General features: G+C 54.3%; 4 protein-coding genes across 4 annotated transcripts in view; 3 read left to right on the top strand and 1 right to left on the bottom strand.

Annotated features, from left to right (window-relative positions):
* Positions 1 to 1382: 1382 nt before the first annotated feature.
* Positions 1383 to 3403, bottom strand: ENH_00032740 (hypothetical protein, conserved; the record flags this gene model as incomplete). The annotated part of the gene is made up of 5 exons (XM_013584916.1): positions 1383 to 1596; positions 1708 to 1913; positions 2457 to 2618; positions 2867 to 3030; positions 3322 to 3403. 5 exons carry the CDS (start codon positions 3401 to 3403, stop codon positions 1383 to 1385), a joined length of 828 nt encoding a protein of 275 aa, XP_013440370.1.
* Positions 3404 to 8167: 4764 nt separating this feature from the next.
* On the top strand, positions 8168 to 12227 carry ENH_00032730 (hypothetical protein, conserved; the record flags this gene model as incomplete). Its single annotated transcript, XM_013584915.1, has 4 exons — positions 8168 to 8474; positions 8814 to 9045; positions 9237 to 10448; positions 10559 to 12227. The coding sequence occupies 4 exons, from the start codon at positions 8168 to 8170 to the stop codon at positions 12225 to 12227; spliced, it is 3420 nt and encodes a 1139-aa protein (XP_013440369.1).
* Positions 12228 to 13109: 882 nt separating this feature from the next.
* On the top strand, positions 13110 to 16526 carry ENH_00032720 (pantoate--beta-alanine ligase, putative; the record flags this gene model as incomplete). The annotated part of the gene is made up of 4 exons (XM_013584914.1): positions 13110 to 13782; positions 14504 to 14646; positions 15167 to 15549; positions 15794 to 16526. The coding sequence occupies 4 exons, from the start codon at positions 13110 to 13112 to the stop codon at positions 16524 to 16526; spliced, it is 1932 nt and encodes a 643-aa protein (XP_013440368.1).
* A 1501-nt stretch (positions 16527 to 18027) lies between these two features.
* The window catches only part of ENH_00032710 (hypothetical protein), a gene marked incomplete at both ends in the record, with an annotated part of 1674 nt that continues 509 nt past the window's right edge, over positions 18028 to 19192 (top strand). The window contains 2 exons of the mRNA XM_013584913.1: positions 18028 to 18180; positions 18636 to 19066. Of these exons, the coding sequence (XP_013440367.1) occupies positions 18028 to 18180; positions 18636 to 19066 (584 nt within the window). The remainder of the gene's footprint in view (positions 18181 to 18635; positions 19067 to 19192) is intronic.

The raw sequence follows: 19192 nt of genomic DNA, 5'->3' as shown, positions 1-19192 counted from the left end.
GTTTGTTTCTCCCCCGTGGCTGAACATGAAACCCAACTTCCAACAGGATGTTGCGTTATTTTGGTGACCGCGAACTTACGAATTGCCTCACATATACCCATCTGCCATGAAATAATGAAAATATTGGTTAATGCCCTATAGAGTGACTGACATAAGCATGCTGGTGCCAATGGTTTCTTGCTATATTGCCATTTGGGCTGCGGTCTAGGGAGCTGACGGCAGCGGCAGCCTTCGCCAGGAGCGTCCACAGCTTCGAAGCAACATAATTGCCCCTCGCTCCGTAGACTAAATGGTCTTTTAGCTTGACTAAGTAGGTATCAATTCCCAGTTTGAGTTTCATTCCAGAATTTGCTTGCCGATAGTCGCAGGAGCCAGTATGGTTCGGCTCCTTCTTGGAGATCGCGCAGGGTCTCAGCGCATGTCACTGCATCCGGATCTACATTGTCTATTAAGGCAACAAGTTGATTTTTTCTTTTTGGCTGGTCTGGAATTGCTACAGCAAGCTGTGTGCAGATTTTCAATATGCTTCACATTCGCATGAGCCTGGTGCTTCACAGACGAGTTGACAGGCTATTGGGAAGCAAAAGCGAACTAAAAATGCGGTTGTACCACAAGAGAAGCGCGCTTCTGTATTTACGTAAGGAGAACGCTAAACGGGGAGAAATGCAATTTACTTGATGTTCAAATAGCTGCTAGAGAAAATTTTCTACATCAACAACGGCCGCCTCCACGTAGTGGCGAAACTTATGAACGTAGGTTTCAAAGAAAAAACAAATAAACCAGCATTCATGAGTGATGAATCCAAGTGCTCGGGACTGGTTGCGAAGTTGGCATAGGCACTTAAAAAGGCCTAGAAAGTCGCGTGAGGGTTTTCTGAAATCTGTTTTCTCTTCAGGCGCACATGAAAAGCCTGGAGAGCAAAACTATGTACTAGCTCTGTGATTCAAACGCATCGGCTTTTGCTTCATGTGCATATTCAAATCTGAATTGTCCAAGCAAAAAGCAGAATTCACAGAGCACTGGGGTGCAACTACACACAGCGCAAGGGCAAATGTTCTCCTAGGCATGCCAACCATTTGGGCTCTTGGCTTATAATCGTCTGAGGGACAATGCCTCTTCGTGGCGTCCATGTTCTCATTATGCTTCCCCATAATAGAAAAAACAAATTAGTTTCTTTGGCCTCCATTTACTCGGCAGAAACACTGATGAGAGTACTGAAACTACTGCCTGAGAGCAAGAAATGCTACTTCGTGGTTTCGACGTATCTACGCCACTGCCGCGCTGCTACTGAGGCCTCCGATACTTTGCAGGCCCCTCTGAAGGGCAGCTGCATACTCATTAATAGCCTGAAAAAAAACGTTCCGAATAAAAATGTGCCACGCTTAGACGCGCATGAGCGGGAGCATCCAGATCCAACGGAAACAAACACTTAGTGGGCTCTTTAGTCTGTTCTCTTGAGTGCTCTTTCCCAAGTGTACCTGCAGGATTTCGTCGTCAGCCTCTTGCCGGGCCCTCGTAGCGGCGGCGAGGCCAGTACGAAGCTCCTCCAGCTCCTCCTTCACAAAAGTGTGAAATTGCTCTCGCGGTTGATTACCTCTGCGGCACACTACAAATATTACCAGTGCGACACGCTAAAAAGCGTGTTTCTTGCATACCGCCGAAGAATGGTGATGTGCTTGCCTAGTGCGGTGACGGTGGGAGTTCTACCTGAGCAATATGCTAACATCCTTTTTGATGGCTGTAATTTGCTGGTGACGAGCCGCGATTTCACTTTCTATTTTCAAGTCCAAGTTCTTCACAAGCTCTTCTAGCTTCTCTGATGCTGCCTCCTCCCTCTCAGTCCTCGAATGCACCTCCGCCTCGAAAGCCGCCCGAGTAGCTTTGCAGCGAGCCATTAGCTCCGCCGATTGTCTCTAAGAGTGCAAAAGGTAAACTCATACACTAACTATCAAATGCTACTGTGAACTTTCGCATTTTGTGGCTGCACTTTTCAATTACGGCACTGAACTAGGGATGACAGATGCTGCAAACCCTGTGGCAAGAAGTGGTGACTCAAACGTCGGTATAATTTATCTAGTCGAAGTCAGAAAGGGCAATAAAAGTAGAGTAGTAGTGTCTTAATGCCACATAAATGCGGCCGAGTTTCCCATGCCAGTTGTCTATAGGGCTGAAGGGCTGACGGAAAGCTTTGCTGCTTGTTCGCCCTTGAGGCTTGAAAGCCCCTGCTCTAACTCCTCGCAGCGCGTTATAAGGTGATCAAGAGCCCCCTGCAGCGGTCAGAAACAGAGTATATAGACAGAGTGACTAAATTCTGGCCAACATCACTTCTTACTCGAATGTAAACACATGCATAAGCACATTGAAATATAAGGTTAAATATAGCTGTATAACTGCAGTGTTCTGAGCCAGAAGGCGCCCTGCTCCAGCATTCGCTGAGCAACAATGCGCTGGCGTACTGTCAAATGCCCAATGTGTTTGCCTATTCTCATTTGCAGTCGTTCTAACATTTCTGTGGCCATTTTTCCTGCTGCCCTCTCTAGCACCTTGCTAGCGTCCCCTCTCCTCTTCGTTTCTGCTGCAACTCCGCTCTCGATTGCCTGCACTGCTTGATGGATTTGCTGCACATAGTATAGAGGAAAACTTCAGGCCTCCGAAAAGTGAAGTGGTGAAACCTAATCTACCTTCGCTTTTCCTGCCCTATTGATATCCTCCTGGAGCTTTCCTGCTGCAGCTACATAGTTTGAAGATGCGGAAGCTCAGCAGGATTTTCCTGTATAGTCATTCGTTAACTTTTTCTCAAGTTTGTCTGTGTAGTTTCGGAATGCGTTGCTGACTACTTTGTTATTTAGACGGTAAGCTTGTTTACCCTGTACCGCTCTTCTTCAAGCAGGCGCCTCCTCCTTGAGTCCTCTGCAATAGCTGACTTGAAACCCGCAAATCTTTCTCCAACACTCGCGAGCTGCAGCCGCAGCTTTTCAGAGCAAGGCTCTGCAGCGGTTGCGGGAGGAAATACGCTGCAACCAACGGGGCCTGTTAGAATTCAACAGGAAATAGCCGTTCCAGTGAACAAATCAGTTTGGGCGGAGTGAGAAAATTAAAGGCCTTCAAAAGCATGTTTTCAGGTGATTTGCCTTGGATGCGAAACCTACTATAAAGCATATTGACCGCTAGGACAACGACAGTAAGCCACTTTTGCTGGGAAACGTTTTGCTAGCTTTTGGATGCCAGGTCTTTCCTCTTTTCTAGCCCGTAGCAGCTCATTTGAGGTATGGATTAAAAAGTGTTTTGTGGGAGTTATGGGGCCATTCCAAGTGACCTCACCCCCGCAATCGTAGCTGGAGGCTGGGCAGCAGTGGAGAATTCCGGCGGAGTTGTGTGTGTCGACGCCGCCAGCAAGGAGCATATTATGGCAGCCGCCAAGACCAGTAAATGGGCATTTTGCTCTAATGAATGCAGACGAACTGCCCAAAGGGGGTGACGAAGGCGTTCGCCTCCCCGCTGTGTGGAGTCCATGCAAACATGGCGGTGGTATGGCGACGTGCCTCATCGAAATGGTGGCTTAAGTCCCAGCTGCGTTTATCTGGGTCATACAGCAGGCCCAACTGCATGCAAACAGCTGCATCAATAGTGTTCAGAGGCAAAAGGTCGCCTTAGCTCAAGTAGGAAAAGGACGGAGCTTGAACTCTACCAAGACCCAGAGAATCGATTTGATCGTTCTGCGAACAGTGTGGCACTGCAACCGCAGGACCATGACCACAAGGCTGAGTCTCTCAGAGCCTTGTACGACGAAGAAGTATTGCACCAGCCTTTAATAGATCGGCCACGAGTATTCAAGGAAAGAAATGCTATGTGCATGGCACAGCGTTCGCAAGGATCTGACGATAGATATGGGCCACAACGCAAAGTACAGCTCTTATAAATATTAAGCGAGAAGTATCTATAAGAGAACATGCATATTTCCTTTATATTTCATTGTGTGGCTTTGGATGCACGCCCTGGACCCCCAGCATTGCACACGTTCTGTCGGTGCCCTTTCTGGGGCTCTTTCCCGAACCGCTGCTGTCTAAACAATAATGCTGATGAAATTTTTGAACAATCTTTTTTATCCTTCCAAAATGCCTAAAGGATCATCGCATTGTAAGACTTTCCGCGTTCACTGATGGGCAGTGTCGTGTGCCGCCCAGTGTGGTTTTGTGGCCACCTGGGACAGTCTGAGCCTTCCACTGCAGCTTCAAGTAGCTTCAAGGGGCTATTATTTGGCTTGATGCAGGTATGCATTTAATTCTTTTTTAAGAGCTTGTAATGCCAATTTGCGCTGTATGCCACACTGAGCTTTGGCAGGACACTCTGGGTGCGGCTGGCGCTCTGTCCATCGCCGTTGTTCGCTGTGTCCTCACGAGGACTCTTTGGCCTCCGCCTGCACTGAGGTGTAATTTTTATTATTTGTGGGCTTTTAGTAATCTTCAGGTCGATAGGACGGGCTTTGAATTCTTTCACCGGCAGCAAACGAACGCCAGCTGCTCTGTTCCCCTAACCAGCCTTCGATGTCCCATCACACAGCCTCCTTACTAGTGTTTTCTTCCTTGTTGTCCAGTATATTTCCCCTCCAGACGAGTTTGTGTTAAACCCAAGGCTACATATACGAAGCTGAGAGTTGACTCTCGAGAGTAGAACGTTAGGCGCCACAGCCTTGCTATTCTTGAGTACTTTCTTTTGCTTTTGGGCTCTCGCTGCCCTTCTCCAGCTAACTTTCAAATGCATGCTAGCTGGAAACTTTACTCTTAGAGCCGCCTTAGCTCATTCGAATGACTCTGGCCTGCAAAGTATGCTATTCTGCAGAGAATGCTATTGCAGATTCTTCGGCGTAACCTTCCTTGTCAGCACAGAAAACAGCTTTCCCTCGTGCCTCGTTAAACCAGTGTTTTGAACGCCAGTAATGACAGAGTGCCACTGTGACAAATCCAAAAAACACTTGACGTGCACAGGATGTTATGCTTTGTAAAGTGAATTCGCTTCGCTACAGCCAGTTACTGCGAGCAGGAGAGTAAGAAGTCACGCGATGTTGAACTTGAGGCTCACTCCCAGATTCATTCTGTCTTTGTAGTACCCATTTCGCTTGAGCTGCGCTGCCACCAATACTTCGGAACAATTTACAGCTTACCTTTGTGGGGAAGTCATAGGCCTTGAGACTTGGCTTTGCATTCTGGTCAACAATTACAATTATCGCTGATCTATAACTCAATCTACTTGAAGGCTGCCACCAAATCAACATCGGAAAGTGCAGATGCCATTCCAGGCCTGACTCCGCGGCTTTCCATTTGTATGAGCCGAGGAGCGTAGAGAAAGGAGCCAGCGAAGTTAACCGAAAATCGTAAACACTGAAACTGGAAAGCTTTCCATAGACGGAAGATCACGCTATTGAAATATGTGTGACTGGCACGCTGAAAACGCGGGGTTCCCCGGAAGTTTTGCAAAGGCTATTTTATCCGACTAAGGAAATAAGAAAGATAAGAGAGGTAGTCAACGGCTTTTAGTGACGGAAAGCCCTTCGGAATTTCTCAGCATTGGCATTATCAGTCAGGTGCGGCACCAGCGCAGATGGACATCCGCTTTCTGAATCCTTTCAAACATTTCGTTAGATTGGGGACGTTCGCAAATTTTCAACTTCGGGAACTCTAGGATCGCACTTCTTTTCAAAAGCACCAATTAATTCTTTTGTGCCTCCTGAACTTTCAACTAGCAGACCTTCCAACCCGTGCATCCTGCCAGGTAGGCCCAGCCACTTGTTGACTCCTCCGTAACCTCATGCTCTGCGACTGTTTCAGACAAAGCCATTGTTTGCCTTGTTTATATTCAAGGAAATGCTAACAGCTGCACATTGCCGACAAGCTAGAGGAAGCCAGATGAACTCAAGAAAGAAGCCGTTTCAGATCTCTGTAAATACCCGAACTTGAATGTTTCTGCAAACTATCAGAAGAATGACTGGGCCGTACCTTCTTACTTGAACTGTATAAAAGCCATATTATTCTCTCTGCGGCCATCTCCATAGGCAGGTGAGACACTCGTGGGGCTCTCCACTACGCCACTGGCGCTGGGGGTGTTGTATGTTACAGGATACTTGAGGTAGGTGGCGCCCCTCATGCCGCCACATGTACTTGAATGTAAAAAGAGCATGAGAACACTTTGCTGCTACTTCATGCTTGGTAGTTAGGGTGGATCACTGACAAACATAGATAGACACGGGCCCGCGCTTGGGCGAGGGGCCACAACGCGGCTTTTTGCTGAATGTGTATAGTCTGAGTAAATCTAGTGACGTTTCATGCTTCTGTTATTTTCCTGATTTGGTTTTAGGGTACTTATTCAAAGCGGGGCTCAAATGGATTTACCATAACTGGTGGTTAACAGAACACACTGCGCGAATCCAGGTCACTTCAAGTTACCAAGGCCAGCTGAAGCCCCAACAATTTCGGGCCTACAATTCATCTCGTCCTGACATAAAGTCAATAATTTGCACAATTATATTTAAACATAATATTTAAAATGAACAAGTAGTGGAGCAGTTGAGAGCTGGCGCCTAAATGGCTTCCTGTTCCTTTTCCCTCCGGGGCCTCCGAGTATCGTCGAAACTGCAGCGCTACAAAACTAATTTCTTTTCCTTTCAACAAGTAATGTTTATGATTTAATTAACTTATGAAGTTCCCACCAGCCTGCAAAAAAGCAATTTGGGAGGCTAAGGATATCGTAGCTCCAGAACTAACTCGAGCATGCAGCCAAAAGCTTGGCAAACAACCGCTGCCTCACTAGTAACCTCATGGACTCCTCCCCCATCCGATAACAAGAAGAGAAGCCAATTTGGTCCATTGGTTAACTGACTAACTGATTAGTTACTTTTACATTAAAGCTACTAGCACGGGAGTCCTCATCTCCTGAAGCAGAGCCGCCACACAGGCAGTTAGACACGAGGCAGTGAGACAAACTTGGCAATACATTAATACACTAAACTGGAGCTAGATCTTTCAACAATCTTCTGCGCAGAATCTGATTAGCAGATCGATCGGGCTCAGGGTACAGTCTTTAGGACTTGGTGTTCACTTGTTGGGGTTTAGGGTTTAGGGTTTAGACTTAAAGCAGATAAAATTCTCTACTGCCCCCTCACCTTCTTTGCATTTACCCAAGTCCGGGGCCATGTGGCTCACAGTTGCTTGTCTTGTACTTCAAAAAATTAGGGTTTTGGCTTTTTGCTGAGCGTGTACAGCCTAGATTTGGATATTTGGTTTTAAAGAGTAGTTCTTGTGGCCCGTTGGTGCATGCGGGACTCTACCGCAGCACAGCCGCCAGGTGTACGTACACCTCACCAAATAATGAAACAAAACCACCATGGCTCTTTGCGCCCCACAAGAAGCCCTTCCTCCCGTGAGCTTTCTGTTCCACGGGCAGCTCTCAGTAAGGGAGTTCAAAAGCGTCATGTAAAGTATAATTCTGGAGATGAGTTAGGGAATGGCGGCATTGCTGCTGCTGCTGCTGCTGCAGAGCAGCAGGCAGAACCTGCTTCTGCAGCAGCAAGAGGGAACCCTGAGCTGGATGCGCAGCTGCAGCTAGACCTGAAGGGGTCCGTTATGCTGAGGGATGGAAAGGCAGCTGCGCCGTGCAGCAGCAGCAGCAGCAGCAATGAGGGCAGAGGCAGCAGGCGCAGCCCGAGCCAGACTGGTAGTCCCTTGCTTAGCCCCAGCAGCAGCAGCAGCAGCAGCAGCAGCAGCAGCTCGTGCACGGATCTGCTGCATCGGCAGCTCTCAGCTTTCACAGAAATGCATTTAAATCTGATGAACTCTACAGGGAAACCTCAAGGACCTTTTCTGCTGCCAGGTGTACCTCCACCGCAACTCAAAGTATTTACACTACCCCAGCCTACAGAAGAAGAGAAGCAGCAACGCATGTGAGAATGAGTGCTGCAGCAGCTGCTCTGCTGCTGCAGCAGTGCTGTATTTGCTGCTGCTCCTGCTGCTGATGCTTCAAGGGCTCCTGCGTTTCCTGCTGCCACTTCCGGTGTTGCAGAGCCACCCTTTAAGCAGCTAACCGTGTCATGGGCTGCGCGAGCTGCAGCACTTGCTGCTGTTCTTGCTGATGCTGCTGCTGCTGCTGTTGCTGCAGCGCAGCGTTTGGCTCAAAGATGGGAGAAGATAACGAAGTTTTTTGTTTGACAGATCCAGCAGGAGAAGAAGACGAATGTGTCTTCGTGCCAGCTTTTCTGTCTCACTATTTTATCGAGGAGGACTGTACGTACACCCCAAACAAGCAGCAGAAGCAGCAGCAGCAGAAGCAGCAACAGCAGAAGCAGCAGCAGCAGCAGCCACAGCAACAGCAGCAGCAGCATTCGGAGGGCGCGGGGACTATTGAAGCCTTTGAAAAGTCCAAATTTTCTAAGTTGGACTGGAGTTCAGGATACACTCCCCCTTCATCTTCCCAAATAAAAAAAAGTAAAGCCATATGCTGCTCCTGCTGCTGCTGCTGCTGCTGCTGCTGTCCCTCCATCCCCTGCTTTTGCTGCTGCTGCTCTAGCAGAAGGTGTGCGGTCGCTGCTGCTGCTGCTTCATTGCTGCTGCTTGGGCTTTTGCTGCTGCTGCAGCCGCTGCTTGTGGCCTGGTTCTGTGGGCTGCTAGAGGTGGCAGCTAACAGTGCAGCAGACCAACGAGCTACATCAGAACAGCATGATGCTGCTGCTTCTGGCAATTCCCTGCTGCTGCTGCTGCTGTTGCTGCTGATTGTGTGTCTCGCGCTGCTGCTGTTGTTTGCTGCTGCTGCTCTTGCTGCTCCAGAGCAGCAAGACCCGAACCGCGTGGTGCGCGAGCTGCTGCTGCGCGAGCGGCAGCAGCTGCTGCAGCTGGAGGGGCTGGTGCAAGACAAGGCAATTCAGCAGCAAACTGAAGAGCTGGCGTTGGTGCTGCAGCTGTGGGACAAAGTTGAAGCAAATGATGCGCAGCTGCAGGAAGCAGAAGCAAGGCTGCAGGAGCTCGAAGCAGCAATAGCTGCCAACAGGGAAAAAATAAAGTGACACTTGCTGCTGCTCCCCTTGAGCCTCCGGCTTTTTGTTGCTGCTGATGCCCGTGCCATTGTGCCTCCTGCTGCTGCTGCTGCTGCTTCTGCTGCTGCTGCTGTACCTGCTAAACGTGCTGTGGCTGATCTATGCGTTGAAGCTGATTTTGCTGCTGCTGCTGCTGCTGCTGCTGCGTCTACTGCAGAGCAGGCTGCACAAACTGGGAAGAATACACGGAGCAGCACGAAGCTGTCCAACCAGCGGCAGCAGCAGCAGAACCAGCAACCTCGGCAGCAGAAGAGGCGCCCCAGGAGCAGCAAGAGCAGCAGCAGCTGCAGCAGCAGCAGCTGCAACAGCAGCAGCAGCAGCAACGTTCCTCCCAATCTCTACCCCCCGCCGCAGATCTCCTAATCACTCCAGGCACAAAACGGCAAAGTGCTTTTGCCCAAGATGGCCTTCCAGGCTGCATGCAGGGGGCCCCCCAAGACAGGGGCCCCCTGGGGGCCCCCCACGGGGGCCCCGGGGCCCCCGGAGGGCTAAGAAAAACTTCTCCAATTCTTGATGCACTTCTCTCCGGTAAAACCCTTTGCGGCGGCTCCTCAAGTAGGCTGCTGCAGCGCATGCGGCGTTTGAAGGGAGCAGCAGATGCAGAAGGTTTGGGGCGGGTCCCGGCAAATCTGCGGAGGCGGCTGCAGAAAGCTGCTGCTGCTGCTGCCCTCCGTGCTGCTGCTGCTGCTGCACTCGCTGTTGCTGTTGCCCCCGATGGCCCAGCACAACCCAACGCCAGCGGCAGACCAAAACGCCACTCTGACGCGCTTAACGCGCAGCAACAAGAGCCAGCAGCAGCAACAGCAGCAGCAGCAGCAGCAGCAGCAGCAGCAGGCACTGCAGTGCCAGCAGACACAGCAGCAGCAGCACAATCAAACGAGAGCCCAAGAGACAAAGAATGCCCAGACGCCGCAGAAGCTGGCAAGAGAAGTCCTGAAAAAGAACTAGCGACAGCACAAGGCACAGAAGCAGCAGCAGCAGAAGCAGCAGCAGCAGCAGCAACAGAAGCCACAAAAGCAGATGCAGGGCCGTGGAGGATTGTGGCCAAACGCAGGCGAAGGCAGCGGGGCTCAGAGATCCGAAGAGTGCTGCGTGCTGCAGCACAGACGCAGCCGCATACAGCAGCAGCAGAGGCAGCAGAAGCGCACGAGGCAGCAGCAGCAGCACGAGCAGCAGAGGCAGCAGCAGCACGAGCAGCAGAGGCAGCAGCAGCACGAGCAGCAGAGGCGCAGGAGGCAGCAGCAGCAAGCTCAGGAGCCGCACAAGCAGCCGAAACAGCAGCAGCAAAGCAGCGCTGCTCCGAAGCCTGTGCTGCACTGGAGGCCCGTGCTGCAGCAGCAGCAAAGAGCGAGAATGAAGGAGCCTTTGTGTAAGCAGCAAAAAACTTCAAGCCCCTTAGAGTTTAAGTTTAGTTTTTAAAACTGAATTCAGATTTCAGCTTGAGACTCGCCGTGCACTGCGCGCCTGTGGGGTGTACAGACACTCCAGCGCCGCGCTGCAAGAGCTGCAGCGAATAGACAAAAGACTGCAGCAGCTAGCTAGCCAGCTGGACAAGAGAGAAGTGCCAGTGGCTAGCTGCTGCTGCTCCCAAGAGGGCCCAGCAGCCACGGGGGCCCCTGAAGGGGCCCCCCCGGTGGGGGCTTCGGGAGAGAGTGGCCCAACGGGGGCCCCCAGCGAGGGGGCCCCAGGGCTGGGGGGCCCCTCTGAAACCCCACAAGCTTGTGCAGGAAGCAGTGAGAGTCTTTGCAGCAATAAAGGGCCTACGGTGGCCGACGAAGCGGCTGCTGGGGGCCCCCTGGGGGCCCCACCTAGTGACCCAGGGGCCCCTGGAGGGTATTCTAATTTACCTGGTGAGGGCTGTCCTAGTGGGGCCCCCAAACTCCCCACAAGTGCAGCTAGGTGCAGCAGCAACAGCCCGCCCCGCAGCAGCACGAGGGGCCCCCAAGGGCTCCTAAACCGGCCACGCAGCCTCAGCAGCAGGGGCCCCCAGCGGCCTCTCAACAGAAGCTTGCAGGGGCCCCCAGGGCCCCGGGGGCCCCTTGGAAGAAAAGCAAAAGCTGGAGCTGCTGCTTTGAAGCGGCACACAACTAAAGCTGAGGTTGTTTTGCTGCCAGAGGCCACAGGGATAAGGTGCAGCGTGCGGCTGCAGCCGCAGCAGCAGCAGCGAGAGGAGCAGCAGCAGGAACCGCAGAAAGAGCAGCAGCAGGAAACGCAGAAACAGAAGCAGCAGGAGCCGCAGGAGCAGCAGCAGCAGGAACCGCAGAAACAGCAGCAGCAGTCGGAGCAACCACAAGAAAACCCACAGCAGCAACAAAACGCGCAGCAGCGACCGCAACAACAGGAGCAGCATCCAGAGGAAACGCAGCAGCAGCAGCAGCAGCCGCGGCCGAAGCAGCAGAACCTCTGTGCAGCAGCAGCAGCAGCAGCAAAACGCAAAACCAGCGTTGCATGCATGTGGGGCCTGAAGAGAGAAAGTGTGGGGCCCCCAGCAAGAACTAATAGAAATAGTGAAGCAGCACTTAAGTGTGTGGGGGCCTCTTTAAGCTTTTGTCTGCAGCCCAAAGGCCTGCGCGCTGCAAAACAGGGGCAGGCTTTGCAGAAGGGGCTGGCTGTCGAGCAGCAGCAGCAGCAGCAGCAGCAGCAGCAGCAGCAGCAAGAGCAGCAGCAGCAAGCGCTGCAGCAGCAGCAGGCACGCTCGCAAGAAAAAACGCCGCAACAAAGCAAGCAGCAGCAGCAGCAGCAGGAAGCGCTGCAGCAGCAACAGCAAGCGCCGCAGCGTCAGCGGCAGCCGAAGCAGCAGCCTCTGCAGCAGCAGGCTCGAGCCCACAGATCGGTGCTTATTTCTGCGCTGCAGCAGCAAACAAGGGCCCCTGTGGGGCCCCACAGAACTGCTTCTGTGTCTGTGACATTCGCCATTCCTGCACAGAGTCAAGCAGCTAAAAGTAAGCTTCTGCTGCCTCCACGGGGCCCCCCACAGGGCAACCCCAGGTGGGGGGCCCCCAAACAGGGGGCCCCCAAAGAGGGGGCCCCCAAAGGCGGGGGCCCCAAAGAGGGAAAGCCCACAGGGGCAGCAGCTGGCAGCAGCAGCCCGCGTATAGGCAGCGGCGTGCCCGTAAGTGGGGGGTGGACAGCAGCAAATGGACTTTGATGGCCTGTAGGAGGGCTAGAAACAGAGAAGTAGGAAGCAAATAGACAGGAGAGACACAAAGGCTAAGTGTAATAAAAGAAAACAGAGAAAAATGCATGCAAACAGCAGCAAGAAGCAAAAAGCGCCTAGGAAAAAGAGCACAAATAGACACAGAAACAAGTGAAATGAAAACGAACAAAGACAGACATTCACAGTCGAAAAAAAGAAACAGAAGAACACCAACAGGGTCTAATAAATAAGCCCTTTGGAGCTACTAGGGTTTAGGGTTTAGGGTTTGGGGTTTAGGGTTTTCTGTAGAGCCGTAGCGCTGGGCGTTTCCCAGTGTGCGTGGGCGCTCTGGCAATTAGGGAAGTCAAAGTGGTGTAAAATAAACAAAAAAGATAAAAAAGATAAAATTAAACAATTAAAAACAAATATTGGCATTTTTTGCAAAGAACTGCAACAAAGTCTCGGCGATTAGATAACAATCGGCTGCCGAGACAGCCCTGGGAGGAACGAGCAGCAGCAGCAGCGAGGTTCGGGTGTACGCGCAGCTCGAACTGCTTCTTGAATTGAATATTTGAAAAGTTAAACAAAAAATCATTTAATTTAATCAATTGTTTATTGTTGTTTTGCCTGCTGCGGGGCCCCACAGTCCGCAGCGCAGACAGGGCTCGGCGAGCGTGTCGCTCTCAGCCGCAGCAGCAGCAGGCGCAGCAAAAGCCGTCTTTTCAGTGGAAATTAAAATAAAAATAGAAATTAAAATATAAAATAAGTCCGAAGGCGATGGAAGAAAGGATTTTTTGGCCTCTTTGACGGCGCGAGAGTGGGCGAGCAGCCGCAGCGGCCCGAAACCCTAAACCCTAAACCCTCGAGCCAAACCCTCGACTTGAAAACTCGAAAATGAATTCCCCCCGGCGTTCCGAAATGCTGGTGCTGCGCACATGTCGCGAGGTGTCTGTACACCGCAGCACTTGCAGCCGCGTGCGCGACGGCTTCCCCGCCAGCTGCCCCGTGCTGGCGGCGACGCCGCAGCAGCAGCAGCAGCAGCAGCAGCAGCTGCAGCAGCAGCAGCAGCAGGGCCGCTGCGAAGGCTGCGTGGCCCCCCGCAGACGCATTGGCTTCGTGCCCACCATGGGGGGCCTCCACTGGGGTCACTTGTCCCTCATAAGGGCTGCAGAGCGCCACTGCGACGAAGTTTGGGTTTCTATTTTTTTAAATCCAACTCAGTTTCAATCCCAAGAGGACTTCGACACATATCCAATTAAACTTGAAGAGGATTTGCAGCTCCTCACGACTCAAACAAATGCCCAAGTCCTTTTCCTCCCCGAGGCCTCCGAAATGTACCCTCACCTCGCCCGCAGAAGGGGGGCCCCCAAGGGGGCCCCCGCGGGGGCCCCCCCGGTGGGGGCCCCCGGGCAGGGGGGGCCCCCCGGGGGGGCCCCCGCGGCGCGGGGGCCCCCCGTGGGGGCCCCCGCGCAGCGCGGGGGGGCCCCCTTTGCCGAGCTGGTGGTGGACTTTGACGGAATTGAAGAAGTGGAGGGAGAGGGAAAGAGACGGCCGGGTTTCTTTCGGGGTAAGGCGAGGAGGAGCTGCGCATACACCCCAGCGGATCTGGGGTGTACGTACACCTGAATGCAGCGCTTTCCGGCACTGTTTGGAAACTCTTCCCGGGCCCATTGAGCGCTTAAGCAGCAGATAATTTTGTTTTAAATGCATTTATTTTTCTTTTTTAAAGGATTTAATGCCAATTTCTCCCGAAAAGAAAGCGAAAAGATTCTCAGCGCTCTGCGCCTCCAGCCGCCCGGGTGTACGTACACCTGCGCGGCGGCTGGGGAGGCGGGGAAGAAATAAATGTCCGAAAAGATAGAAGGGAATTCAAAATTAAATAATTAATATAAATTAAATAAATGGCATAAAGTTGAAGTAAAAGTAAATTTAAATGCTGCGGGTGCAGCAAGTTGAGTTAAAAATAAAATAAAAGACAGAGTGCAGCGAATTGAATTAAAAATGAAATAAAAAGTCTGCGAGTGCAGCAAATTGAATTTAAATGAAATAAAGGCTGCGGGTGCAGCAAAAAGAATTAAAAATGAAATAAGGGAATGCGGGTGCAGCAAAATGAGTTTGAAGCAAAGGCAAAAGTGCTGCTGCTGCTGCAGCATCAAAAGCAAACTGCTGCTGTTGCTGCTGCGCAGGAGTTGGCCAAGTAGTGCTGAAGCTGCTGAGTCTCGTGAGGCCAACTTTAATTTATTTCGGCCAAAAAGATTTTCTGCAAACAGTTTGCATGCGCAGTTTAGTTAGCTCCGGGTGTATAGACACCCGAGTGGTCCTCTGCCCCACAGCCAGGGGCCCCCAGGGCCTCCCTTTTGCTTCCCGCAACAAAAGGCTGACGCAGCAGCAGCTCGAAAAGGCCCAGGAGGCCTGCGCTGTGCTCCGCGAAGTGAGCTGCTGCTGCTGCTGCTGCTGCTGCTGCTGCTGCTGCTGTGGCGTTTGCCTGCTGCTGCTGCTGCGTCTTGTGCTGTGCGCTGTGCTTCCGGCTGCAGCTGCTGCTTCTTGTGCTGTGCGAGCTGCTTGCTGCTGCTGCTGCTTCTTGTGCTGTGCGAGGTGCTTGCTGCTGCTGCTGCTGTTTGTGCTGTGCGAGGTGCTTGCTGCTGCTGCTGCTGCTTGTGCTGTGCGTTGCGCCTGCTGCTGCTGCTGCCTGTGCTGTACGATGTGGCTGCTGCTGCTGCTGTTTGTGCTGTGCTTTTTGTGCTGCGCTACTTGCTGCTGCTGCTTCTGGTGCTGCGCAACATGCTGCTGCTGCTGCTTCTGGTGCTGCGGGACGTGCTGCTGCTGCCGCTTTTTGTGCTGTTTGACGTGCCTGTTCCTGCTGCTGCTGCTTGTGCTGCGCGAGCTGCTGCTGCTGCTGCTGCTGTTGCTGCGCCAACTCACCAGCCGTGGCTGCTGCGGTGTACGTACAGGTCGAGGCCCTCTACAATAAAGGCACTCGACAAATCGGGGCCCTCAGAGCAGCAGCAGCAGCAGCAGCAGAACGGGTTGGGGCGCATTTGGAGTACCTCGCCTTCAACAGGCAAGCAGACGGGGCCCCAATAGTGCCCTTGGGGGCCCCCCGGGGGGCCCCCCGGCGGGCCAGCGAGGGGGCCCCAGGGGGCACCCCTAATGAGGACCCCACGGGGGGCCCCACAGGGGCCCCCAAGGGGGCCCCCTGTGGAGCCCCTGAGGGGGCCCCACAGGCGGATGAGGGCTCTTTGCCGGAAAATGACCAAATATGTGTGGCTGTGGCCATAAGGATGTCCCCGGGGTGTTCCATAGTAGACAATTTTGTGCTTTCGGACACCCACAAGTAAGAATTAAAATTAAAATCAGAATCAAAATTAAAACTAAAATTAAAAACTAGAAGTTTTTCCACTAACAGGGAGCCCCAGCAGCTGCAGCAGATCTGCATCTGCGTTCGCCCGCAAGCGCCAGCCCGAATTGAGGTGTACGTACACCTGAGGTGTACGTACACCTGAGGTGTACGTACACCCGAGGTGTACGTACACCCGAGGTGTACGTACACCCCACGCAGTGCTGCGGTGTATCTGCAGGTTCGGAGATCTGCTGCCGCCGGTGCCCAACAGCGCCGAGGCGGTGCCAAGTGCTGCTGCAGCTTTGCTGCCTCTGCATGCGGCCCCCTGCGTGCTGCTGCTGCGGTCCTTGTCCCTGCTGCTGCTGCAGAAGAGCCCGCCCGCAGCAGCAGCAGCAGCAGCAGCAGCAGCAGAGTGGGCGCAGACAGTGGAGGAGCTGGAGGCCCTGGAGCTGTTGGACCCCGTCGTCTCGAGCCTGAGCTCTGCAGCAAGACACAAGGCCTGGCCGTGGGCCTCTGCTGCTGCTGCTGCTGCTGCTGCTGCTGCAGCGCCGAGCAGCTACTTCCTGCTGCGGCGGCTGCGGTGTACAGACAGCCCCGGAGAGCTCGTTGCTTATTTGGCATTCACTAAAGTCCAAAATAAATCCATTTGCATTCAGCGAATCTTTGTGGCCCCGAGAGAGAGGCGAAAAGGAATTGCGGAGGCCTTCTTCTGCACATGCATGCTGCTGCTGCAGCAGCAGCAGCAGCAGCAGCAGCAGCAGCAGCAGCAGCAGGCTTCAAACGAGCAGCAGGTGACGTGCGTCGTGCCCCAACTGGCTCTCAAGGTTATGGAAAAATGCTTTGGGTTCACCCCTCAGGGGGGCCCCCACCAAGGGGGCCCCCACCAGGGGGGCCCCCACGAAGGGGGCCCCCCCACAGTGGCTCTCTCTCTGGAGCTGAATGCCTTAGCGCAGCGCCTCCTGAGGCCCTAGGGGCCCCCCGAGGGGCCCCCCTAGAGGGGCCCCCGGGAGCAGTCCCCAGAGGGGCCCCCCAGAGAAGAGGGGCCCCCAGAGGGAGGCCTCTAGAGGGGCCCCCTGGAGAGGCCTCAGGAGGGGCCCCCCCAAGGGTCCAGGGGCCCTTCAACTGGGGGCCCCCAACAAGCCTTTTTGTTGCTGCTATTTTGGCCACTCCGTTTGCTGCAGCCAACTACTGAGGCAACCCCTTTTGTAGGATCCAAAAGGGGGCCCCTAGAAGGGGGCATCCAGGGAGGGGCCCCTAGCAGGGGCCCCCACAAGGAGGCCCCTAGGGGGCCCTCAGGGGGCCCCCCAGAAGGGGGCCCCCCTGGGGGGCCCCCTATTTGAAGGTCCCTAAGTTTCAATTTGTGGGGTTGTTCCTTCCCACAGAGTCTCAGGACGCGTGAGGGTCCCAAAAGAGAGTTTTATTCTTGTGATGTTGAAGTTGCTGCGTCGCCGCGAAACCCTAAACCCTAAACCCTAAACCCTAAACCCTAAACCCTAAACCCTAGTGAGCGTCAGCCCCCCGCATCTTACGCAACAAACATATTAAGTTGGGGCCCGCGAGGGCCCTTAGAGAGGGACAAAGACGTGCGATGCCTGGCAGCCACAGGTGGCAGCAGCAGCACCTTTTGCTGCTGCTGCTGCCGCAGCAGCAGCAGCAACAGGTGCTGCTGCTGCTGCCAAGGGGCCCACAGGCCCCCCTGGGGCCCTAAGCAGGGGCCCCCCTCTCCTGACGAGGGCCCCCCTGCAGTTTACTTAGCTTTAAACAGCCAGCCAGCTCTGCTGCTGAGCAGCAGCAGCAGCAGCAGCAGCAGCAACAGCTGCAGCAGCAGCCGCCCCATTGTGAGGCAAGAGGCAGCTTGGCAGCAGCAGTTGCTGCACCAGCTGCCGCAGCAGCAGCAGCTGCTGCATCAACTGCTGCAGCAGCAGCAGCAGCAGCTCCACCCTTCGCATCAGCTCCCTCAGGTGTACGTACACTGCACGTCAGCGATGCACTTCAAGCAGCAATCCGCACAAAAGGCCCTGCAGAGGGGCCCCTAGGGGGCCCCCCGGGGGGCCCCTAGGAGGCCCCCTCGGGGGCCCCTATGGGGCCCCCTCGGGGGCCCCTGTAGTCGCTAGGGGCCCCTTAGGGGCCCCTTTGGGGCCCCCTGTGAGCCCCGTGGGGCCCCACAAAAGGCGACATCGAGGCCCCCGGGGGCCCCCCTCGGGGCCCCCCGGGGCCCCCTTTGGGGCCCCCGGGGGCCCCTGGACCCCCGAAACGCCGCCTAGAGGGTCCTGGGGGCCCCCCCCTTGCATGCAGGGTGCGTCACCAGGGGTTGAAGCCCCTGGAGCCGCGGGGGCCCCCCTGGCCCCAAGAGGGGCCCCCCGAGGGGCCCCAGGAGGAGGCCCCCTGCCCCCAGGCCGGGGGGCCCCCGGGGCCCCACCCGGGGGGGCCCCCCCCCCAAGAGGGGGGCCCCCGAGGCCGCTGCAGCTCCAAATGGATTTGCTTTCCTTCAATTCTGCGGCCGTCGAAAGTTTCGACAGCTCTGCGAGCATCAGCGAGAGTGCGGAAGACGCAGCCGCCGGTGCCCTGCAGCAGCAGCAGCAGCAGCAGCAGCAGCAGCAGCAGCAGCAGGGGCGCAGGCGGTTGGTGCGCGCTCGTTGCGGCCGCGGCCGCGGCCAAAACGAGCGCGGCAGCAGCAGCAGGTGCAGCAGCAGCAGCAACTGCAGCAGCGGGAAGTGCAGCAGCTGGCGGCAGCACGAGCAGGCGCTGCAGCAGCAGACGCGAAAGCAGGAACAGCAGCAGCAGCAGCAGCAGCAGCAGCAGCAGCAGCAACGGGAAGACTGGCTTGCTGCTGCACAGAACAGCTGACACACACACGAGCTCGTCCACGGGCAAATGATAAACCAAATAAACAATAATAAATAGTAAATAATAAATAGTAAATAATAAATAATAAATAATAAATAAAAAATAAATAATAAATAATAAATAAATAATAAATAATAAATAAACAATAATAAATAATAATAAATGATAAATAATAACTAATAAGCCGTCAAAGCCACCTGCTGCTTTGCTGCGCTGCTGGGAATTCGCTGCAGCAGCAGCAGCGGCAGCAACAGCAGCCACAGGAGCAGCAGCAGCAAGATCATCAACAGCAGCAGCAAAACCACCAGCAGCAGCAAGAGCAGCAGCAGCAAGACCATCACCATCCGCAGCAAGACCAGCAGCAGCAGCAGCAGCAGCAGCAAGACCATCACCATCCGCAGCACGCCCATCACCAGCAGCAGCAGCAGCAGCAGCAGCAGCAACAGCAAGCCCATCACCATCCGCAGCAAGCCCATCACCATCCGCAGCAAGCCCATCACCACCATCAGCAGCAGCAGCAGCAGCAGCAGCAACAGCAAGCCCATCACCATCCGCAGCAAGCCCATCACCACCATCAGCACCACCATCAGCAGCAGCAGCAGCAGCAGCAGCAGCAGCAGCAGCAGCAGCAGCAGCAGCAGCAGCAGCAGCGCACGTGGCTCCTGTCAGTCCGATCGTAGTCAATCCAAACCTTGTTGAGGCCCCCGTTGGCCTCCATGAGTTCTCGAAGGTCACTTTCCAAGACGGAATAGTCGAGGCCACTAATGCGCACAACAGCGCTGCGGCTGGG

The sequence above is a fragment of the Eimeria necatrix genome, genomic scaffold, assembly GCF_000499385.1.
Source record: "Eimeria necatrix Houghton genomic scaffold, Enh_scaff23, whole genome shotgun sequence".
NCBI classification, from domain to species: Eukaryota; Apicomplexa; class Conoidasida; order Eucoccidiorida; family Eimeriidae; genus Eimeria; species Eimeria necatrix.
Note: the sequence above shows the minus strand (reverse complement) of the source record. Positions and strands in the feature narration are given on the sequence as shown.